The sequence below is a fragment of the Crinia signifera genome, chromosome 7, assembly GCF_055691185.1.
Source record: "Crinia signifera chromosome 7, ASM5569118v1, whole genome shotgun sequence".
NCBI classification, from domain to species: domain Eukaryota; kingdom Metazoa; phylum Chordata; class Amphibia; order Anura; family Myobatrachidae; genus Crinia; species Crinia signifera.
In genome coordinates, this window is record NC_139223.1 from 158,101,124 (window position 1) to 158,126,598 (window position 25,475).

General features: G+C 47.3%; 1 protein-coding gene across 2 annotated transcripts in view; it reads left to right on the forward strand.

Moving 5' to 3' along the window:
• Positions 1-25,475, forward strand: part of WDR12 (WD repeat domain 12) — a 66,698-nt gene that overhangs the window by 2,325 nt on the left and 38,898 nt on the right. For both annotated transcript variants that reach the window (XM_083154084.1, XM_083154083.1), the window contains exons 2-7: positions 6,435-6,529; positions 7,645-7,739; positions 16,704-16,810; positions 21,003-21,118; positions 21,217-21,371; positions 22,525-22,570. In XM_083154084.1, coding sequence (XP_083010210.1) covers positions 7,731-7,739; positions 16,704-16,810; positions 21,003-21,118; positions 21,217-21,371; positions 22,525-22,570 — 433 coding nt within the window. In that variant the 5' untranslated portion in view covers positions 6,435-6,529; positions 7,645-7,730. The remainder of the gene's footprint in view (positions 1-6,434; positions 6,530-7,644; positions 7,740-16,703; positions 16,811-21,002; positions 21,119-21,216; positions 21,372-22,524; positions 22,571-25,475) is intronic.

The following is a 25,475-nucleotide window of genomic DNA, read 5'->3' on the forward strand; positions in this document are numbered from 1 at the left end:
TGACCCATTGCATTCGGTACACAATGCTCTGTTCCCGGACGTCCCTGGTAATGTATGATTGTCATCACCTGTGCTGAAACACCCTTCTCGTCAATTACCTAGTTCCACACAGGTGCTGACAATCATACATCACCAGTGAAGTCCAGAAAGCAGAGCGTTGTGTACCAAATGCAATGGGTCATGTTGGCGGGTATGGTATATAAGTGCCTGCCAAAATGTTGTACCTAGCACCACCAAATTTTCATGGTGTTGCGGTCTTACCCGGTTTCAGGTTTGAACTTCAGGACCATACTGTCACACTCGTATACATAATATACTAGGCTGATACATACTAACCCTTTATGCGGAGACTCATTAATTACAGAGGGCCTGCATTTCAGTTGCTTTATTAAGCAATGCAACATACCTCCCAACAAGGCCCTCTCCAGGAGGGACACAATGCTAGACTTCCTAGTTAATGTGTGGGGATACTGTATATAGATATCAGATAACCACCTTATGCTAAGAAATCAATGGAAAAATAGGTGAGTGACAAAAGACTTTAATATATCCACACTATAATTCCAGGTCATGTACCAAATTATGTGGGTTTTATATAAATAAAATGCGATAGCAAGTGATTGGTGGGGGGAAACGATGATTGGGGAATGGTATAGTGGGCTAGCCACTATATGTTCCTCAAAGGGGCTGTGGTTACTCTGAGGTACAGACTGTCAGTGACAGTGGTGGGGCACCCAGGTCTCATGCAGACACAGTCTCTGGTCTTGCAAAGGCAGAGATCACACAGGGTGGTGGTGCAGGGGGCTAGTGTCCCATCCCCCCGCAGTGCACCTCTGACCTGCGTTCAGTGTCCTGGTGTGAACGGTCCTGATGCGTTCTCCGATGTCCTTGTCGGTCTTCCTCGATCCAGCCGCAGCTCTTTCAGCGCGGCAGCTGCACAACGAGCCTGGCTCGTGGGGAGATGTGACTTCCGGGTAGCGGCACCGCAAGAGTACCCCCCCCCCCCCCCTCCACGCCGATCAAAATCACTTGCTATCGCATTTTATTCATATAAAACACACATAATTTGGTACATGACCTGGAATTATAGTGTGGATATATTAAAGTATTTTGTCACTCTATTTTTCCATTGATTTCTTAAGGTGGCACCTAGGCTGATATCTATACACGGTATCCCCACACAGCACCCATAGGAGCTGAGTGCAGCACTACCAATATATCTGTTCCTACCCATACCAGGCTGGTCACTAATCAGTACTGCTGCTAGCTCTGACCACTGGTAACACAGGGGCAGATTTATTAAGCTCGGTGAAGTGATAAAGTGTCTGGATTTTATCAGCGGCCAATCAGCCCCTAACTGTGAAGTTACAGGCTGAGGGCCGCATTTATCAAGTAATATTTGCGGCTAAATCCCCGAAAACACACGTTTTTTGGGGTTAACCGCAAATATTAAGTAACCCCCTAATGTACCAAAGGATCCCTGCTGCGATCCCCCCCTGCAGCGCCGCCGGCCGCATTCCCCATAGGTCTCTATAGGGGATGCGAAGCTGCCCGAAGTATCAACATCGGGCAGCGCGGCTTCGCACCCCTGGGCTATCGCCATTCTGATATGGAGATAGCCCATTGTAGCCTATGGCTATACATCGCACTGCCCGAGGGACAGTGGGGTCGCGGAGGGTGGCAGCTCATAACCGGTCATGCGCAAACCCCCCAGCTTCCGGGTCATGGCTTCGCAGGGACGGGCTCCTTTTTGGAGCTCTGTCCCTGTGCCCTAAACATTGGTAAATACCGGTGGTATTGCGCGATACCCCAATGCGATGTCACTGCGCCGGCATCACTCTCCAATGATAAATGCGCCCCTAAAGCTGGCCATACATCTACAGATCGATTGAGCTGGTTGGAACAAAATCCTGGTAATGGATGAGAGCAAATGACAGTTGACCATTTGCTTTGTAATACTGCCAAACTGCCATTCAGTCATTTGCTCTCATCCCAGGTTGAACTAGATGGACGCAAGTCTTTTTTCAGCCTTACCTACTATGTAACTATTACCAGGATTTTGTTCCAAAAAGCCCAATCTGACAATCGATCTGTAGATGTATGGCCGGCTTTAGTTTGAAAAAGGAAAGGTAGGAGCTGATACGCCAGTGATAGAAACCAGATACTTTGGGGTAGATTTATTAAGCTCGGTGAAGTGATAAAGTGTCTGGTTTTTTAGCACCGGCCAATCCTACTTGTCATATTTCAAACCGATCCTGTAACTTCACAGGTAGGAGCTGATTGGCCGTTGATAAAAACCACAGACAGTTTATCACTTGACTGAGCTTAATAAATCTACCCCTCAGTGCGCTGTTCACCAAAACTACTCCTTGTTAATGTATGATTGCCATTACCTGAACAGGTAAATTGGTAAGAAAAGTGTTTCACCACATGTGATAGTAATTACTAGGGATGCCAATCCCGGGGCATTTTTTTCAATCCCGGGATCCCCGGGATTGGCCTCTCTAATAAAAAAAAAAAAAAAGACCCCCACCCCCTAAACTGCCCGACCCGCACATGTCATTATAAATCCCTACTAAACAGTGCAGTCACTTACATTGGTTGTGACAGGCAGGAGTTTGTCTCCTGCGGACAGGCTGCACAGCGGGCGTGTGACCGGGCATCTGCGTTCGCAACAGTGATCTGCACTGACAGGCTTAGCAGCGGCCAGGCTGCGCAGCGTGACGTAATGTCAGGGTCACGCTGCACAGCCTGGGCGCCGCCATGTCTGTCAGCGTAGATCAATGGCCCTAACAGAGGTGCCCCAGGGGGGTGAGTAGAGTCAGTCGGTCAGCATCTGAACCATATACTACTGCTTAGCGCTGCCCGGCTTTACACGGGGTACTAATCCCGGGATTGGAAGCTTCAATCCCGGGATTCAAATCCCGCCGATTTTATGCCAAAATCCCGGGATTTGCCTCCCTAGTAATTACACATTAACAAGCATGTCCAGGGCCAGAGCATTCTGTCCCTCCTGGAGAGGGTCATGTTGGGAGGTATGATGCAACCTGTGTAATGTGAGTGTCCCAGTTTAAAAATATAGTACAGGTTGAGTATCTGTTACCCAAAGTTTCAGAATGTGATTTTTTTTTTTTTTTTTTAAATGCACTACTGATACATCTGTAACTGGCACTAAATATGTGCAACAATTGATTGGCATTCAAATTCAGTGTCTGAGAGTACACAAACTTTGTTTCATTCACAAATCAAATATAATTGTGTGTATTTCATGTGTTTACACAACATAAATGCGAGATACCTCAATATACATCATTGAAATATAAAAATATTATCCCATTATCCCAAAATTCTTCTGGTCCTGAGCATTTTGGATAAGGGATACTTAACCTGTATAACAAGGCCATTTTCTATCTATCTATATCTAATCTCCTTCCACAATAGCGGTCAAGAATAGAGACTCGCACATCACCATTTGAATTTTCAAAAAACTTTAAATAAGCATTGATGAGTGTATCATAAGCATTGTATCCATGTCTTAGACAAAAAGGGTATAGGAATATACTGAACTCTCCATGGTGCTATACTGGGAACTGCTCCCCACAGCAGTGAATCCCAACAACGGCCTGACAGCTGTTTCGGTGTTCTCACACCTTCATCCAGGGCACAACAATAAACATATACAACATGCTTATAAGGGTTAGCAGGCACCCGCCAAACTTACGTCATCAGGACCCGAATCCAAAGTTGCCGGTCTCACCGGCGTTTCACTTACTTCCGGATGACAAAAGCTGGAGTGCACGGAAGTGGCCGGTGGAACGCACGAATCACTTCCAGGCAAGTTAACGCTAGTCACTATATTGGTTTCCGGGGCTTGGCGTCACAGTCGGAAGTGGCTGGTTGAATGCACCAGCCATCCCTGCTCCCAACCAGACTCTTCCCATTCAGGTACGTCACACAGTAACATGACGTGCTGGCGCTGGGCCCCCCCTAGCAACCAGCGCAATCAAGACATCTGTGGACCACCCCCTCACCACGGTGTTTATGGCGTCTTTGGATACCATTCTAAGCACGTAAATAACATAATGGGCTTAACTATATTAAGATGCTCACTCCATACGTACTGTATTGGGCATAACAACGGATCAAATGATCCTTTATTCACAGATCAGCGAGCACCCACATTCCCCCATTACTCAAGATTATAATCATCAAATGCACAACCTGTCACCAACATCTAAGAGTTTAACGAACTTATACTGAATAACACTACTAACAATCAAACAGTGAATACACAATAATATATAGGAATTATGAGAACAAAGGAAGTAAGTCTCCCAAACATACAACAAGTCTTAACCAATTATCCTTTTCGGTAAGAACCACTATGTCAATTATAGTCGCAAAGCACTGTATCGGGCATTTCACACACACATATATATATATATTTCACACTCTCATGCATAATATATATGCTACCGTTCAAAAGTATGGGGTCATTTATACCCCTTTTATACCTAAACGCCGGGTCGTACCTGGGTTTTTGGACCCAGCTTCAAGTCGGGACCGCTGCGCTAGGGGAAAGCACAACACTATGGTAATCTGCTGGGCTGCCCCCGTGCACCCCCCAGCCCTTGTCCGGGAGGTGAATTCACCTCCTCCGCTGCCGCCCCTGCTGTCTGCAGAGTATAGCAGATAGCAGCGTAGGCTGTGTGCCCTCCCATCCAACCTGCGGACGATGCGGTCCGCAGGTTGTACGTCCCCCATTGATGTAAACGGGAGCCGGGTCGGATGACCCAGTGTACCCGTTTATACCGCCATCTACCCAGGTTCTAGACGTGTTCTACCAAGGTCAGGACCTGGGTAGAAGTCCCATGTAAAGAGACACGGCGTGAGGGGTATTGGATATGCCCATATTTTTTAAAGAAAAGCACTGTGTTTTTCAATGACGATAACATTAAAGTAATCAGAAATACCCTCTATACATTGTACATGTAAATGACTACTAGCTGGAAACGTCTGTTGTTTTTTTAAAGGAATATCTTCATAGATGTATAGAGTCCCATTTTGAGGAATCATCACTCCAGTATTTTAATTTTACATTGTGTTTTCTAATCGCGTTAGACCAGTGGTTCACAACCTCGGTCCTCAGGACCCCCCAACAGTTAACGTTTTCCAGGTCTCCACACAGAATCACAAGTGAAGTAATTAGCCCCACCTGTGGATATTTTCAAATGTGTCAGTGAATGAGTGCGCCTGTGCACCTGCAGGGTGACCTGAAAAACGTGAACTGTTGGGGGGTCCTGAGGACAGAAATGAAGAACCACTGCGTTCACCGGTTTACCCATTAGAGAAATGATACAACTGGCCACCTTTTGAGTATCACATTTATGGGTTCCATTTTATACTCTCAAAATGGCCAGAATTTTTTTTTTTCATGTGAATCTCAACAGTCTATTCTTGTTTTTAGAAAATAAGGCTATGTCATGCAAGAAATTGCTAAGAAACTGAACATTTCCTACAATGGTGTGTACTACTCCCTTCAGAGAACAGTACAAACAGGCTTTGACCAGAGTAGAAAGAAAAGTGGGAGGCCCCAGTGCACAACTGAGTAAGAAGAAAAGTACGTTAGTCTATAGTTTGAGGCAGAAGACGCCTCACAGGTCTTGAGGACAGAGTTTGAGAACCCCTGCTCTAGGGCGAAATGATTCCGAAAAGTTTCTGAACCAGTGTACTAGCAGTTGAGGTAAAGTATAGGACTGTGCATGGGGTGTACACATGGGATGACCCAGTGGCCGTCAATACGGATATCGACGGCAGGCGGGTTGCCAGCATCAGGCTGGAGGACAGCGCAGCGGGGGAGGCTGCATTGAGCAGCATTACACTGCCTTCAATTTAGCAGATTGAAGCAGAAATGGCCTTGCCTGCCAACATCGATTGCGATGTCGCGGGTTGTGCATCGGGATCGAATGCAGCTAACATTGCGATTCATTGTGTCCTTTTCAATCCGACATGGACTTTCAAGCAGCCGATATTCTCCATTGTTGTGTATAGGCTGTGAACGTGTTCACGATTGGGATGGCACCAGTGGGCGTGTCATCATTCCTGGATTGCAGACATTATAAGCTCCATTGCCTAGAGAATCCCAATGACCATCAGACCATATGTCTACAGTGACGTGAGTCTTCTGTGCGCTGGTAATGATGGGTGTATCAGCCCTACACTGCGGAATACTCAAACAATAGGCATCCAGTCTGCAGCTTTGTGTTACCCTAGGTTGATGGGGAGTAAAAGAACTCATACATACAAGTTCTAAATGTAATGTCAGTAAATATAGCAGACCCCTTTCCATGTTCTGTTTATATCTAGAATACCAAGAGTCTGAGAAGTATAAACATAATGCCTTACACTAATGGGATTATCCTCTTTTCTTTTAGGTACAAAATCGATGAGGTTCCCTTTTCTATTCCAGCGTCTTCTGAAATAATAGATCTCAGCAATATTGTCAACAAAGTGCTTGAAAGCAAGAATGGTAAATTACATAATGTAATGGTATGAGCTGGGCTGATCTATGTAGTTACGCCGGCTCCCCCCAGCTTCCTGGTCACGGTAATCTTGTAGTGAGATGTCAGTGACCTATGTAGTTACGCCGGCTCCCCCCAGCTTCCTGGTCACGGTAATCTTGTAGTGAGATGTCAGTGACCTATGTAGTTACACCGGCTCCCCCCAGCTTCCTGGTCACGGTAATCTTGTAGTGAGATATCGCTGACCTATGTAGTTACACCGGCTCCCCCCAGCTTCCTGGTCACGGTAATCTTGTAATGAGATGTCAGTGAACTATGTAGTTACGCCGGCTCCCCCCAGCTTCCTGGTCACGGTAATCTTGTAGTGAAATGTCCGTGACCTATGTAGTTACGCCGGCTCCCCCCAGCTTCCTGGTCACGGTAATCTTGTAGTGAGATGTCAGTGACCTATGTAGTTACACCGGCTCCCCCCAGCTTCCTGGTCACGGTAATCTTGTAGTGAGATGTCAGTGACCTATGTAGTTACGCCGGCTCCCCCCAGCTTCCTGGTCACGGTAATCTTGTAGTGAGATATCGCTGACCTATGTAGTTACTCCGGCTCCCCCCAGCTTCCTGGTCACGGTAATCTTGTAGTGAGATGTCAGTGACCTATGTAGTTACGCCGGCTCCCCCCAGCTTCCTGGTCACTGTAATCTTGTAGTGAGATGTCAGTGACCTATGTAGTTACGCCGGCTCCCCCCAGCTTCCTGGTCACGGTAATCTTGTAGTGAGATGTCAGTGACCTATGTAGTTACGCCGGCTCCCCCCAGCTTCCTGGTCACGGTAATCTTGTAGTGAGATGAGCTTTGTTCATGGGGCCAATAGATCTAATGTCTAATGCTGGTATGCACATTGGCTGCTCTGTGTAGTCCTGATGTCATAGCTGGGTGGATATTTGGGTATGCCTGTCTAATGGCACATATCGGTTACCATATGTCGCTGAAAGTTTACAAACCTATAGTTTGCATTGACCTGTCAGCTTATGCGTCAAATCAGCCATTCTCAAACATCCGATATACATCGCCCAGTGTGTACCCAGCTAACCTGGTATTCGTTTCCTAAACTTCTGATTATATTATTACAGCTGATCACACGTATGTGGAGTTTGATTTCCTTGTCAAAAGTCAGTTCCTGCGGATTCCACTTATCAAGCATGTGGAGGCTGAAGGCATGTCCACCGTAAGTCCTTCCTGTCCTGGTTGTAGCCATTGGTATGATGCACTGTCTGTAACTAACCAACAGTAGGCCGACATCAAAGCTTCTGCATAGGTTTTGCCATGCTGGGAAGGGGGCAGATGTAATGTGTGCAGATAGACCTGGGTACCACCATGTGCACTGCAGGGTGGGGGGCAGATGTAGCTGGTGCAGAGAGACCTGGGTAACTCCATGTGCACTGGGGGCATGGGGCAGATGTAACGGGTGCAGAGAGACCTGGGTGTAACCATGTGCACTGCAGGCTGGGGGGCAGATGTAACTGGTGCAGAGAGACCTTGGTAACTCCATGTGCACTGCAGGGTGGGGGCAGATGTAACGGGTGCAGAGAGACCTGGGTAACACCATGTGCACTGCAGGGTGGGGACAGATGTAACGGGCACAGAGAGACCTGGGTAACAACATGTGCACTGCAGGGTGGGGGCAGATGTAACGGGTGCAGAGAGACCTGGGTAACACCATGTGCACTGCAGGGTGGGGGCAGATGTAACGCGTGCAGAGAGACCTGGGTAACACCATGTACACTACACTGTGGGGGCAGATGTAACGGGTGCAGAGAGACCTGGGTAACACCATGTGCACTGGGGGGCGGGGGCAGATGTAAGGGGCGCAGAGAGACCTGGGTAACACCGTGTGCACTGCAGGGTGGGAGGCAGATGTAACGGGCGGAGAGAGACCTGGGTAACACCATGTGCACTGCAGGGTGGGGGCAGATGTAACGGGTGCAGAGAGACCTGGGTAACACCATGTGCACTGCAGGAACAGAGAGACCTGAAAAACAGAAATATCAACTTGAGTTTGGGCTACATGCAAAACATGGTTTTTTGCAGACAGTTACTTTCTTTTTGGGCTTTAACGGAGTATGGTCCTGTGTTGTTGTTTTTTTAATGCAATAGTTTTTATTGAAAGGCTTTTTCTTTGTTTTTATGTGTACAAATATTAAGTACATACAGTAAAACAAAACACTGTCTATAAATAATTTTTACAATTTTCTTGTAAATAAAAATGATGTTGGTCTCTGGAGTCATGTGTACCGCCACCACGTCATAATGAGATTATTCAATACAATATTAAAAAATTCAGATGTCATCCACCAAATGCATTGGTAGTAGTATTAGTAAGGGATAATAATATCAACAAGTTCCAAGTGAAACATATTAAACAACATATAACGAGTCCTATCATTCCCAGTATCGGTGACGTGTCCAGATTTGCAAGATGTGGAGCACCAGTTATAGACCTGTCGAATTCTGACGCAAACAATAGGAATGGTACTTTAGCCATCTAGACCATATTTCACCACCTTCACTAGAGAGAGAGAGATGTGAATGTCACGTGTCCAACTACCTTGTTGACCAGATTGAGCCATAAATTTGTAGTAGGACCCTCCCGAGCCATCCACAAACGCATCCCAAAACATAGCAACAACCGTACAGGACCACAAGAAGTGCCAGACCTAGAACCACATAGAAAAGGGGCAGACTAGATGGGCCAAGTGGTTCTTATCTGCCGTCACATTCTATGTTTCTTATGTTTCATTAGAATCATTTCTGCCTCTCGTTTTCATCTGGCGTATAGGGGTAATGTACACCCTGTGCAGAATAAACAGTTGAATTTGTTGGTAACGAGCCGTAGTTGTAGATACCCGAGGACCTGCAAGGGCTGCTACCCAAACCTCCTGTGACATAGGACCCATATATCTATTTCCCATTGAGACTTAAGGTGCGGTAAATCGGTGTCATGGATCGAAGCGAGTAACGAGGAATACAGCACAGATATGGAGTGTTCAGTGCCGAGAGACGTCCTGTAGGCAGGGAGGAGCATTACAGACTTGAGCTGAGCAGGCACGCCTCAGCATATGAAAATCTATGTGTAACTGCTGGTTTGACTTAAAAATCCCCTTTTGATACAACTGTCCCATAGTAAACACTTCCCATCTACCGCAGATTTCACGTAGTTGTTTTCCACAAAGCTTTTTGAATTCCTTAGTGCAGGGGTCCCCAAAGCATCAGAAATGTTTTCGTGCCACCCGTAGGCTAAAGGTTTCTCACTGAGAAAGTCAGAAATAAATATTAAGTTATTGTTTATATCTCATCCTTACGGTCAGTTATGTGGTAATGAATGGACAGGATTCCCTTCTGTTTGTCCACAATCTGACTATTATAATGGACATAAAATACTTGAATTGTTCTGGTCCACCAACCCAGGGCACCCCTGCAAGTCCCCCAAGGCATCCCAGGGTGCCATGGCACACAGTTTAGGAACCACTGCCTTAGTGCCATCCAGAGGCGAGTCTGGGTCCCATCCAGGTAGGGAGGCAGAGACCCATTTCCAAACCAGTATGGCTTGTCGCACAATTGGAAGTTTAAGCAAAGACACATTACCACTAAGCAGAAGACCCAGAGGTAGCAGGCCAGGCAGTACCATAGAGATGATCAGGGCTGGCAATGAGGCAGGAGAACCCATTCTGCCGGATGAGCCAGCTTTGCCACTAAGTAGTATAATCGAAACATAGGAAGAGCTAGGCCTCCAGATGTTCGCAACGGCGTAAGAATACGCAATTTAATTCTCACCCTTGTATTAGACCAAATAATGGAAGATAATAGGCCACCAATACATTTAAAAATTATTTGTGGAACATAAATAGGGGAAGGTTGTAAAGTAGTTTGGGTTGAGCAACCATTTTAATTAAACTAACCCTGGCGGTAAATGTGAGTGGAAATTTCCCCATATGTTAATTCGGGAGTGTAAATAATCCATTTGAGGAAGAACATTTAAAGCCCTATATAGAGAGGGTCGTTTGTGACCCATATACCTAGGTGTTTGACTCAACCCGTGGAAGTGGTAGGAGATTGGCCACTATAGGGCAAAATTCACAATTTATCCCAGTCAATTAACAATCCTGAGTATCTACCAAATGTGTTCATAGCACCTAGAACATAAGGCATGGATGTGTCATATTGTGATATGAAAAAGAGTATGTCCTCATTGTACATTGGGTGTAGCCCATGATATTAATATTCACTCTGACAAGGCAGGCCAGAAGCTCTATGGCCAGGGCAAACAAGGTGGGGGAAAGGGGTCAGCCCTGTCCTAGTACCCCTGGAAAGTGAGAAAGATGTAGATATATAACCATTAACCATCACTCTTGCGGTTGGAGAAGAATATAACAATTTGACCCAGCAAATGTATTTAGGCCCAATACTAAAATGCCGCAAAGTTTCCCATAAAAACATCCATTCTACTGAATCAAACGCCTTTGCTGCATCTAGAGAGACTATCATGGAGGAACTGGCGTTCTCACGAGGGACTTGTAGCAAGGTGAACAGGCGTCTCAGATTTCTAGCCGTAGATTTACCCGGCATGAAACCGGTTGAATTTGGTAATTGATACATGACGATCAAACTGAGGTTACAATATTTTAGTTAGGATCTTAACAGCTGTGCATAATAGAGAAATTGATCTATAAGATTCAACCTGTTTTAGGGTCCTTATCTGGCTTTAAGAATACAATAAGGGCTTCTGACATGGACTGTGGCAGGGAACCATATTCAATTATTATTTTTTTTTTTATAGGAGTATGGTCCTGTTTTGACCACAATAAGCACCTGATCAGTTTATTTGCCTCACTTGACACATAGTGGGATCCCACCAGCGCTGTTTATAATGGACAACAATCAATGCCAGGTGTTCTTTTTGGACACCTGGCGTTGATTGTTGTCCATTAGAAACAGCACTGGTGGGATCCCACAATGGGCGGTATTCAATGAGCCTGATTCACCATGTTTTTATGGCGAATTTGTGCTGTTTGGCGAATTTTGGACTAAAACGGTGAATCACCCTATTCAATGAGCAGATGGCGAATACATTTGAAGGTTTTTTTCGCCATGATTTACCGAGTAGCAATCGCTATCTTTTGATGGAGAAGTGGAATGTGAACTTTTAAAATAAAGTGTTTTGTTTTTTATATTTGGTGTAAAAAAATCAGGAATTTTATTCTGAGGAGGGGCATGCTACTTTTATTCATGTGCTGTAAGCACATGAATATATATTTAATTTTAAAAAAATATATATATATTTTTTTTTTTTACACAGCAGCCAGCAGGGGGCGCCGGAGCCGAGCCGCTCATTACATATTCATATATTCACTGCACCCGATCGGGTGTAGTGAATATAGGTCCCCTGCTGGCACCCCCGGGGGGCAGCCTGTGCTGCCTGGCACCCGGGGAGCCCACCTCCCCCCCACAAACGTTCTGGGGCAGGCAGAGAGACTTCCATCTCTCTGCCTGCCACCGTCCTCATGCTCCCTGCGGCCTTCGCCGCAGGAGCTCATATTCGCTGGTCAGGGGCTCGCTGCCCCTGACTCGTTGAATACCGGAGCCGGTGAGGCTCCGGAATGTGGCGAATGTGCAGCGAATCCAAAAAAGGATTCGCTGCACCTCGCAGGTATTCTCATTGAATACCGCCCAATGTGTTGAGTGTTGGAGAATTTGGGATTGGTACCCCTGTGTGGATCCTTGGCTCTAGTTTCAAGAGCGCAGGCTACCAAAATCTATTTCTATTTGTAGTTTATTTGCCCTGTTTGCATGATTGACCATTTGTTTGTTTTTTTGCTTATTTTGTCCCCAGAAGATTGTAGATGTTTTACTGTTTTTCTTTCTTCTGCGGCAGACGTCAGGGGCCAGAGGGATTACATTGGGTAGAGAGTGAGGTCACGACCTTTCCAGCACCAGAAAGGATAAAACTTCTGGACTGCCCAGAGACAGCCCTGGCTCCTCCCTCCTCTACCCCGCCTCCTAGGCTAGCTTACTTTCAGTTTTGATTGTGCTGGCAGGAGCCAACACGCATTTTGAAAGGGCTGCTGTTAAAGCAGCTTAAACTTCGTTAATTTTTTTTTTTTATTCTTATTTTTACACTGACTGGAGTCAGTGACAGAGCAGCAGTGCCGGGGGTCTTTTAGACCCCTGCACTGCGCTCCATCACCCGGGACCCGGCAGCCCAACACCACCCACGTGGCTCCCACAAGCGGAGGTGTTCGGCTGGCTCTGAAGCACTGGAGAGCACAGCCGCGACGGGGACCGGGACATCAGCGGGGAGCACCGCTTACAGGTAACGCGCTCCCCGCTGGGAGCGCGCGCGTGCGCATTTCTAATGGCGGCTGAGCAGCTCGGCGAGGGGGATCGCCGGGCTGCACTAGCAAGCGGCAGAACCGCCGCCTCTCGTAGTGTTGTGCACTCTGTCCCGCTGGACCACCAGGGAGACTTTGAGTGTGGGCAGTGGCGTCGGTAAGCGGGGCCGCCCGGCAAGCGCCGGATCCCCGCCATTTTTACCGGCGCCACATGAGTCATTTAATCCCGGTGGCCATTTGCTAGTAGGGGGAGGGAGCCTCTCCTCACACAGCCCCTCTCCCGGAGACAGGAGCTAGGATGTACCCACGTGGTTTCCAGCCCTGATCTCTTCCTGCCTGCCTGCTGCAAGTGTAAGAAGGACACAGAGAGCTCTCTGCCAGTCTGGAGTTCCATCTCTTCACTGCCGGGCCATATAGGCAAATCTCCCCTGTACCTCTCCTACTGGAGCACAGGGTACAGTACTTTATGCTCCTGCCGGCCATAGTGCTTTGCGGAGCTCAGTGCCACTTTATTATTTGCATTGTGCTATGTCTCATAACTGTGTTAACACCATCACTGCATGTCAGAAGTATAGGTGTTAGCTGTACCAGTTTAGCTGCCTCTTGTACAATCTTAGAGGACAGCGATAGTGACACAGGGACTCCTATATTGGTGTCCTGCACTCATTGCAAGTCCTGCAAGCCTAATAGCGCGGCTACCCTTTCAAAAAGGGACGCCATTGTAAGGACGTAGCTGGTCAGGAGGGGAGCTTAACGCAGGGTTTTGCTCCCAGAAACCATAACACTTTCCCAGCTATCACGCGGTTCTGGTGGTCATTTTAATGCCGCCATTGCACGCTGCTGAAGCTCCTGACTGCTAATGCCAGGGCTGTGCTCAAGCTTGTCCTGGTTAACTGCATATTGAATGCAGCTGCTCCCCCAGGTTCTGTGTTCAGACAGTGGGGTTTAGAGCATAGTGGGACAGTATTGGGCTGTATGTAAATTAGGTCATAGCACTCCTGTGTTATATACCATGGTGTTGTTGATTGGCCTGTGGCAGCTCATCTCCTTATACTGTCTCTCTTATCCAGTGATTCTATCTCTGGTTACCTATACCTACTCTCTCTCCCTGTGTGTGTGTAGTGTATATATTGTCAGGTGGAAAGTGTGTAACTCAGTTTACATTGTCGTCTGTGGCCTTCCCTGATGTATTTTTCCTCTGTGACATAGAGATCGTTAGATTTCTGCAATAAGCCTCTAATTGTGCAATGTGTATCTGCTGGCTGACAAAATAAAACCCCCTTCTTGCTTTCTTCCAGAAAGATACTGTGTTCTCAGATGACAGTTTATGGGGGGACAGTTTGCTGCCAGCTAGGTCATACAGAGGACAGGAGGAAGTCTTATACCCTGCTATCAGAGTGACACAGAGCTCACTCCATTAATCAAAGGCAAGGGCAGCAATGTCTAATGCAGATAGCATGACTTGTATGTTACTAACTCATGAGTTAGCAAAGTTTTCCATAGCAAGTCAATTAGAAATCACAGTGTGTGCAGCCATTACAGTTCTGGTCCAGACACTTAGTGTAAGACACCTCTGCTAACTTTTAAACCCTGTTGGAACATAGTCCAGGCCTGTTTTACCCTAATAGAGCAATAGCTCAATCAGCAACGCTCCCGTCTCTTAAGTAGACAAGGCGCACGGCTATAAGGATTCAGTCCCCACAATACCAGGGGTTATTTCATGTTCTGACAGGGCACGATGGTAAACGTCACCAACGGTGGACTCTGAAGTGTAATTTCTCCACAGGATAACCTTCGGTATTCCTGTTCACTGGAAGTTGGAACATTGCACTGTCACATATATAGCTGTTTGTGGTGTGTACGCACAATACAATCCAGTGTGGGATCTGACTATGTAGTCGGATTTACATTAGGATCACATGCATGTGTAACATGCAGATCGCACATTTGAGATAATTTGACTTAGTATTCCTCCAGGCCTCTAGTAGCCTTGCACCCCAGCGGGGTAGCATTTTTGGGAGATGCAGCTGTGGAGGTGCAGTACGAACTGTGTAATGGTTAACATTACTACCTCACGGCACTGATGTCAATCTATATTCATACCACACTGGATATGCCCAATCTCGTTTGAGATCACATGGGAACACCAGCTGTTGTAGAGGCAGGGGGTCCTGCAGATCCAACCTCTGGTTGTTACAAACATGGTGGTTTGATAAAATCTTTCTCTGATTCTTTAGGCCCTTTAGGGCTCTTTACAGGCTAACAGGGACAACGGTTTTCATGTTGACCGTTGCTGCTGGGTGTCTGCCCGGCAGGCTCTGTCAGGTCAATCGCCTTTCATAGTCTTTCATTCTCATAGAACGGATTCTTTGAAACATTACTTACACCTCACAAGGTGGTTCCTGAATTTCAGGTCATCCAGGAGATAGTGATCCCTGCCCTTTGTAGGCCGGCGGTCTCTCCTGGGCAGCAATCAACTGGAGATGGTCTGTGTTTTGCACGTCTATGTACATCACGCTGTAATACTTTGGCCATCTGACTCTCTATTTATCCACTAGAGAATTCATAAGAGGGGCTGGTCTGCTACCATGCAGACTATTGCCAGCCGATATCTGCAGTCGTTTATCAAGCAGGATTCCTTGTTCACCTCACTCCCTGTTCTTGCAGGGGTCCGGCCTCATTCCACTACATCTGTGGGTGGGTTTCGGACTTTTACAGGTGGTGCAACGGCAGAGCAACTTGGCAAGGCGGCAACTTGGTCGTCTGCCAACGATTTCTTACGCTTTTTTGCGTTTGTTATGTTTGCCTCTCAGAACTCGGCATTCAGCCAGAATATACTGGCCGCGGCACAGGCGCGTCCCCACCCTTAGGTGGCTGCTTTAGGACATCCCAATGTAATCCCTCTGGCCCCTGACGTCTGCCGCAGAAGAAACTGAGATTTATGTCTTACCTGTTAAATCTCTTTCTTCGAGGACGTCAGGGGCCACAGGGATCCCTCCCTGCCGCGCCTGCTTCATGGTATTGAAGTTCATAGTTCCTCAGTTGAGTGAACTTAGTTAAAAGTTCCTTTGTTGAGGTACTTATACATGTCAGTTATGGTTTCTCTAATGAGCAACCACACACATATATTGGTTGAATGTGTTACTGTATGGGTTTCTCTTCCTTCTATCTTGTCTCCTGCCTGGCTTTGGGAAAAACTGAAAGTAAGCTAGCCTAGGAGGCGGGGTAGAGGAGGGAGGAGCCAGGGCTGTCTCTGGGCAGTCCAGAAGTTTTATCCTTTGTGGTGCTGGAAAGGTCGTGACCTCACTCTCTACCCAATGTAATCCCTGTGGCCCCTGACGTCCTCGAAGAAAGAGATTTAACAGGTAAGACATAAATCTCAGTTTGTCCTGTTTGTTTGATGTTGTTTTTTTGCCCCTGAGCTTCCCCTGTTGCCTCTCATGGGACACAGACTTTTACTTCCTTATGTATCTTACTGAAAATTCCATATATAGTCTTTACTGTTCTAATAACAAATTCAGGTCAGCGCTCATGTCCGCACCATGACGTCCTGGTTTCTGAGCACTCCACCATAGTTGCGCATTATTATTTGATTAGATAAACAAGATCAAGGGGGTCGCTTGCTTGTGCTGGTCTTGTGCCTGTATTTTCACTATGCCTTAATATTGTATAACTGCAGTATTTGCAAGTGTGTCTGTGTGTTTCCTGTGTGAGTCTATCAATGTTCTACAACCATTTTGTGCTTTCTGGGTACGCTGTGCTAACATGACACTCCTTCCTTCCTCTCTGGTTCTCGTACGTAGGAAGAGGTGATTGAAGTGGAGTATGTGGAGAAGGTCACAGCGCCCCAGCCAGAAGAGTGCATGCTTCATGATGACTGGCTTAGCTCTGTCGCAGGAAGTGAGGAATGGTAGGTCGCATCTCCTAAAATTTCTGTATCTTACCAGTTATAATCTATGTATTAGGAGGAGATCAGTGTGGGGATGCCCAATCCTGGGGTAGTGGTGCCTATCTCCCTGCCAGGAAAACGGCATACAGTCCAGGATTTACATGCAACATAGCATTGGCTAGTTTTATTGTGCGGTACCCTAGCATATGATCACTACCTGAACATAGTAGGTCACCTCGCTCAGTCATAGGACCTAATGACCCTACCACAAACACAGGCATATACTTACAGCTGGTAAATCTGTGTCTGGTTACAAGCTTACTGCCTGTTTCCCCAAAGTAGTGAGGTGCAAACATTACTGGATAAAAGAGATGGTATAGTCCCAAGGCGCAAAGCCAGGATCCTGCTGCCGTACACTGGAAGGTGAGGAACACCGGAATCCTCTGGTAGTCGATTTTTCTTTGGAAAGAACCAATGTAAAATGGCGCTGGATCCCTTGTTTTAACTCCCTATATATGAGACCAATATATGTCTCATATGTAATGGGTATGAAAAATGAAAAAAGACATATATTAGTGTAATGTTTTAATGTCAAAACATATAAGAAGGGGAATGGGGTGGTGAGTTCCTAGGTATATAGGAGATCCCGTACCCTCACTCACTCAAAGTGATTGTTATGCAGTCACATCAAGGTATCTTTAGATTTTTCTGGGACACCACTGTGCTCAAACAATCCAAAGGAGTCGGTGCGTACCGTACTCACATGTACGAATATAATGCCTGTCCTATCAAGGTATCTTTTGGTCCACTGTCTGTCTCTGAGTCCCTTTCAGGTCAATGGCGCTCAAACGTTCCCAGTGGTCCCAAAGAAAGGAGGAGAGTGCAAATGGACTCAATATCAAAGTTTTATTTAAGGTGACATAAAAAATGGGTGCATCGAAACAAATTGCCCCCAAGCTGGTAGGTTGAAGGATTACCTAAAGAGACGGTGCGTGGCCACCCACCGCTAACCAGGCAATTCCAGGGGTACAGATGTAGTCAGCACAGGTCCTCTCTACCAACGCGTTTCGACAGAGAAGCTGTCTTTGTCAAGGTTGACAAAGGACAAAATGGGTTTTATGGGTGGAAACTTTCCTCTCTCACACCCATACCCACAGGAACCCTTATCTGGCTTTTAGTAAAAGACCAAACTAATAAAGTATTTTTTAAGAAGAAAATGACATTTCATGCGTGTTTAAATCAGTGGTGGGCAACTATGGCTTGTGACCAAATCTTGACTGGCCCGCGGTGCTGCTGAGGACATGTTTTGCATTCCACACGGGGGCAACCGGCTGGGATTTCCTCAGCGGCGCCTCATAACCCGGCTCCACGCTGCCCTGACTCAATTGAGTGACAGCTGAGCCGTCGGTGCTGCACAGCCGAGCAATGGCTCAGCTGTCCCGTAGTGTGCTAGGTAGATGCCGGAGGCTCAGTGATTGGCCGTGCAGGAGGCGGGATCCCGAGCAGCCTGCAGGAGGCGGGATCCCGTGCAGCGTATGCCATGTGGATGAAGACTGTGCAGGAGAGAGAGACTCTACTCTTGTCTCTGTGCTATGGGCTGGCTGCTCCCTATAAAACAAGTAAGACGGCTTGTTTTTCTATATATAGAATTTGAGCTCATACCGTGTGGCGTAATATGAATTTTGTGTGCGGCCTGCAAATATTTACTGGAATTAAGTGCGCCCCCCCCCCCGCCGATATAATTGCCCACTCCTGGTGAACATGGATGTGGTCTCCATGGTTAAATGGTCAACAAATAAAAAGGTTAACATGAGGGGTTTTTCGAATTATTAAATATTTTCTGTTTCGCACTCTTTCATACTTTACCATCCATGTTGGACTTTGGTTGGGAACAGGAAGTGCTGAGCAACACAGTGCACATAATGGGTCCATGCCAAGAAATGTACAAAAATGTCAATCTTAACACTGACTACTATTTTGGTCTACCTAAAATGCTACTCTCAGGTCAAACACCTCACGTTACCAGTCCTTCTGTCTCACATGCTCTCTGTGTGTATGTGTGTGTGTGTGTGTGTGTGTGTGTGTGTGTGTGTGTGTATATACAGGGCTCGACAAAACCTGGGGGCCAGGTCGACCAGATTTGCCAGGAAGCAGAACCCCCAGGCAGAGTGGTGGCTTGACAGCAGCGGGCAGCAGCCGGCAGAGCAGTTCACAACTCTGCCGGCAGATGGACAGGGAGAGGCAGGGTAAGCAGCGGGTCCCCGTGGCTGGTTATCCGATCAGCACTTACAGCAGCCTTGCGTGCCCATTTCAGACACATAAACAGATGGTGCCGCGTGGGGTTATTATGTTCAATATAACAGCCAGCACGGCAGACCGGTGCACAACTCTCCTGGCTGCCGCTGCATCAGAGCAGGTCCGCACTCCGCAGCGCGCCTATTACATAAGTCAAGGTGGCTCACAAGCTAATCATGAGCTACCAATGCAGCTTGACTTTTGAAATAGGCGCGCTGCTGACCTGCTCTGATACAGCGGCAGCCGTGAGAGCTGTGCACCGGCCCTCCTCTCATCTCCTCGTCTGCACTGCAGTACCTGGCTGTCACGTCACCCTCAGTTTACAGGCCCACAGCTGTCCTGCACGCCAGTTTCCGGCTCCAGACTTCACTGCTGCCTCTCCATAAGCACTGTGTGCTCCTCCTGCTTGGCTCCTTCTAGCTCCCGGCTCCTTGCACTGTGTGAGACACTGTGGTGTCTCTACACCAGAACCACCATCTGGCACTCGGCAGCTGTGACATGGCAGGTGGCAGTGGTTCCAGTACACTTCTCCCCAGGCATCACACCAGGCTTCCTAACCCCCGCTGTGAGTGAGCTTTGAAAAGGGAAGTGGGGAGTGGTGCAGCTATTAGATCTTTCTCTCTTTTTGCACCTATACAGCAAATTGCAGGGGGGGCCCTTTCAAAACTTTGCTATGGGGCCCATAAGGGTCTAGTTACACCCCTGGCTGCCACTATGCTGGTTGTTGTATTGAACATTATAACCCACAGCGGGGCCATCTGCTTATGTGTCTTTGTTTTAACAGTGGCACCCAGGGATGTTGTAAGTGCTGATAGTATAACCAGCCACGGAGACCCGCTGCTTAGGCAGAGAGACCAGAGCCCCCCTGTCTTTTTTTCTCAGTCTGCCCCTGCCTGGCATCAAGCCAGAAACCCATAGCAGTAAGCATGTAGGTAAGCAGCACTGTGGCATAATATGCCATGGGCATTACAGCGTTTGGTATTATATGTAATTGGCATTACGGTGTTTGGTTTACCGTGTAATGGACATTACGGTGTGTGAGGTATATGTAATGGGCATTATTGTGTGTGGTATAGTATGCAAAAGGTTTTCTAGTGTGTGGCATAATGTGTAATGGGCATTGTGGCATGTGGGTATGTGTAATGGGTATGTAGTGTTCCCTCTAGGATTTTGTGTGGGGAGGAGGGCGGACTGGGCCCACCGATCACAGCTTTGGGCGGTCCATGGGCGCGGACGTCACAAGAGGGGCATGCTCAGGCCGCGCCATCCTCAAAAGGGGTCGGCCCAGCCACCGCCATCAACAAAGGGGCGGGTCCGGCCACGGCCGTCATCAAAGGGGCTGGCCCCGCCGGAGTCGCTGTGCTGCCGGGGAAGCGCTGGGCATTGATGTCTACGGCGGCGCTGGGCTTCCCCATGCGGTGTGTCGGGCAGACACCAGGCTGTTTTAGCAGGGCGCTGCTAGAGGGGCAGGGCGCATTTTGCCCTTTAAAAATCAGGCAGGGCACAGCGCCCCGCTAAAACAGCCTAGCGGGAACACTAGGTATGTGACCTGTAATAGGCATTATCGTGTTACTTTTTGGCTCACACTGTCACTATTTTTTTCTGGCTCCTATATTTTCATCCTGGCTCCTAGATTTTTTTTTTTTATTTGTCAAGCCCTGATATATATATATATATATCTATATATATCTATATATATCTATATATATATCTATATATATCTATATATATATATATATATATATATATATATATATCTATATCTCCATCTCTCTGCTTACCCAACAAATTGTATTGAGTAGTTACAACATGGTGTACAAAGGTAACATCAAGATCAAGGCTGACCCGACAGCCGTTTCAACTGGAGTCCTTCCAGTTTTCGTGCGTGTGTATATATTAATGACCATTTTCTGTTTAGGCTTCTGACTGGTTCTTATGACAAGACGTGTAGGATATGGTCAGTGGAGGGGAAGCCGGTTATGACCATCGCAGGTCACAGTGAAGTTGTAAAAGACGTGGCTTGGGTGAGAAAAGGTAAAAGACTGCCCTTAATCCTACAGAATACTTCCATGTCTTTGCTACATTGTTTGTGAGCATATATCGGATTGTAATTTGGATTATCCTGCCTACAGATGGCCTCTCCTGCTTGCTCCTGAGTGCATCCATGGACCAGACCATTCTTCTGTGGGAGTGGAATGTGGAGAGAAACAAGGTGAAGGCTTTACATTGCTGCAGAGGCCACGCCGGCAGTGTGGATTCTATAGCTGTGGATGGCTCAGGAACCAAAGTAAGATGCCTCAGTTGTGTTATTACTGACTAATAACCTTGATTTTTCAACTCTCCGACTAATTTCCATAGACACAAAAACCTTACGGGTTCACATGTCTCATTAAGGCTTCTTACACGTGATCTGACATTTCACAAACCTGTTGTAACTCTTCCACTCAAGCTTCAAAAAGCAATGAAATTCTGATCACTAGGGCCGACGCCTTAATGGACATGTTCCTTGCGCAATACAGATAGGGTACGCCATCACAGCCTGTGGGTAAGTGCAGATTCAGCACTCTGCTGTCACTAACACAATGGTGGAGCTGCTAATTCACAGATGCAATCTATGCAACTAAAGGTCTTAGCAGAAGACAGCTGCTCGGATGATGTAAGAGTGGTGTTGGTTGGAGTAAGGAGACAGTGTGGATTGGGGGAAGACCAGGCACACTGATAGGGGGACAAAGCAACACAGGTGGGTGGAAAATAGTGGCGCATATACAGTAGAGAAGGTAAGACAAAGTGATGCAGCTGGGCGGGAGACAGTGCAACAGATGGGGGAAGAAAATTGTGCAGATGGGGGGAAAGAGTAGCACAGATGGTGGGTGGACAATACCGTGTGGATGAGGGCAACAGAGCAGCACAGTTAGTGAGAGCAGTCCAGACGGAAACAAACTGTGGCACAGATGGAGGGGAGACAGTGGTGTGGATGGCTGGACAGAGCAGCACGTGTGGGTGAGGTCTGTCACCCTCAGCAGCACAGATGGAGAATAGTGAGAGCAGTTCAGATGGAAAGAAACGGTGGCACAGATGAGGGGTCAGAGCAGCATGGATAAGAGGAATACAGTCCAGACATTGGTGGGGGCAAGTATTTTCACCTACTCCGGGAAGGTGGCAGCTTGGGGTGGTGGCTAGTCAGCCTTAATCAGAATTTCATTGCTTTTTGAAGTTTGAGTGGAAGAGTTACAACAATTTTCTGAAATGCCAGATCATGTGTAAGAAACCTTTAATGGGACATGTGAAACTATATATATCTATATATTTATGTATTATATTATACGTGTGTGTTTGTTGCTGTGCAGTGTGACTTCTGTGTGCGATCACAATGTTGCTTCAGCCTATTCTTTGTTTGTATGCGCTATGACTCCAGCGTCTTATCACCCGTCTTGTCTTAGTTTTGCAGTGGATCGTGGGACAAGATGCTGAAGATCTGGTCAACAGGTAAGAAATTGCTTATTTAAATTATTGGTTATTTGGGTTTTTCTTTTAGCCCATGGTGGATGCTGGGACTATGGGTACAATGGGGTTTGGAGGGACCCAGGCACCAAGGAGTTAACTTCTAAATATATGCAGCCCGTGGCTCCTCATACCCCCCTGTGCTCAGGGACCAGTTTTCTTGGCACCTGAGGTAATTGGGCATCTTTTTTAAGGAGAGGGTTGCTAGCAACCCTAAATATTTGTAAACCTTTATTTCTCCTTCATCCACTAGGTGGCACTGGAGTTCACAGTAGGGAATAGAAGGGCGACTACCAGGAGCAAGGGCACTTTAAGAAATGAAAGAAGTGTGGCTGACTCCTCCCCTTCTACTTCCCCTTCCCAGGCAGTCTTAGGTTGTGCCCTGCGGGAGCTGGGCGCTTATTTGCTCTCTCCTGGGCGAATAGAAATTTTTATTTTCAGTTATGTTTCTTTTGGTCTGACTTTACACTGAGGACAGACGCGCAGCTTCTGCCACTGCCTGTCTGCACCGCGGGAGGTACCAGGGGCACCTCAGCGCCACTGCATGCAGTTTGCGCCAGGCTCCCTGGCTCCTGAGATCACTGTCCCGGAGTGACCAGACACTGCTGCATGCAGCACGTGGCAATACTGCCACCGGCAGTTGTGAGTATGTACCCGGCTCCCTGTTAGCAGGGGAGACGGGTAAATACCGGTAGTTAGAGACTGAGCAACCATTTGAAATGCGTGCTGTTCAAGGGGGCGGAACTTAGCACTGCAGGCTCCCAGCTTCTCCCCACAGACGGAGGCCATCTTAATACATGTGCTCCGGAGTTCTGTGAGGGGAACAGATCCTAATCTGCTGCTGCAAGCCTCAGCAGGTATCCGTTTGGCACTGGCTTCACATACTGCCCTGGATCTGTGAGTAACACAGTGGGGACGTAGAAGCCATTCCAGGAGAGAGAGGCTGTAAGTCATAGCGCTCCTGTGTTATATGCCATAGCGCAACACTGACTTGTGGCGGCCTCTTTTACTACTCTCCTGTCCAGTCTGTAACTTTTCTAACCTTTTAACCCTATTGCTCCTTTACTGTGTGTTCTGTGTGGAGGTATACAATGGCAGGAGGTAACTTTAAGGTGACATGTAAGAGATGTAATACCACATTTACACCACAGAGGGTACTGTTATGTGTGCTAACTGTACAGAACGCCTGGTGTTACCTCCCCAGCAGGACATCCCTGCATGGGCCTCTCAACTAACACAGGTTATATCTCATATGTACTCTGAATTGTCAGCCTCACAGAAGGATAGGGAGACTGCCAGATGCCAACAGGCCGGTCTAACATTGGGATTGGTTCAAAATCCCGGCGTTCAAAATCCTGACGCCGGAATCTGCGTGGACCATACAGAGTGGATCTGCGCTCGCCATACAGCGGGCCCGGTGCCTCGCTACGCTCGGCACACTAATTTATTCTTCCTCTATGGGTGTCGTGGACACCCACAGAGGGACAAAGTGCCGGGATTTCGGCCGTCGGGATTTCGACCGCATCCCCTAACATCGACTGTGGAGTCTCTAACCAGGGCCCTAGCTCTGGGGGGCCCTGAACATATAGCACCTCCAGTTTTACCTAACTCAAAACGACTGATTCCATATATAGTGGATACAGATGGTTGGATGATGACATGCCGCCTTTAGAAGAGGCCGAGTTTTCCGACTCTATTGATTTTTTTAGAGGAACAACTAGCTCCAGAGCCGGTTTCTCAGGGGCTGAAAGGACCTTATTGCCATGGTTAAAACAACCTTAAAGGTAGATGATGAGGCCTTATTTCCAGCTCGTCCGCAGATGTTTGGTAAAAGACGCTGACAGGCAGCTGCTTTTCCGGTGTTGGAGGCATTAGACCGCCATTTGACCCGCCTCTCCAAATAGACACCTCCATAACTGGGTGTCTCTTCCCTGAGGTAAACTTCCGACAGGAAGCTGGAGACTACATTAAAGACCATTTACACGCCTGAACTGGACAAAACTATTTCACAGTCTTTTCCTCTACCTCCCCCATGGCAGCCATGACCATTTGGTTCCTCCCCTCTGGGTAATGCTCCAGAAAGGAAAGAAAGACACCGGTCTTTTTTTTTTTCCCCGGGTAGTGTGTGTACTGAGAAGGCTTACCCTGTGAAGAGCTTTTCATTATATTCCCCTGCCGGCGCTTTGGCTTCCTGGCAGGGAGGAGATGGTGAAGCTGGCCCTCTAGAGGCTGGAGCCTCAGTGCTGTATGCGGTCATCTGGCAGGCATCTATGGATCTGCATGTGTGGGTGCATTTGGCGGCGCGGGATAGCGTTGGCCGCAGCACGCCTGGCCTGCGTTCATCTGTATAGAGAGCAGGCAGATATCATCGGCGGCGCTGGAGATGACGACTTACGGCCGCATTTGGCATAAGTAGACGCCAACCGTGGTTCTGAGGAAGCTTAATGTGAAACACGTGTTAAACCTGACCTCTGTTACTTTGTATCTAATAATGTCAATGTACAATGAATGAAATAGAAATGCTGTATAGACTGTGATACCAAGCGCATGTATAGAGGGGGTTGTGGAAACCAGTCCAGCCAGAGTGGGACTTAGCCTGCCGATAATAAATAAAGCTCAGGGAAAAGGGGAAGGGGATGAAGGCCAAGGGCACAGGACTAATTTGCTATGGGATAAGAAGGTATTCTCCAATCAACGTATAAATGAATTGTAATATATAGTATTATTGTGGAGGTGCTCCCAGGGAGTAAGGTAAGTACAATTGAAAAGAGGGTTGATATTCAAGAGAGAATATCAATAAAGAGACTCCCGGGTGGGGCACAACCTTCTATAGTGTTGTATGTAACAGTCTAAAATATCAACTTTATTATTACTAAAATTGATCCTTAAG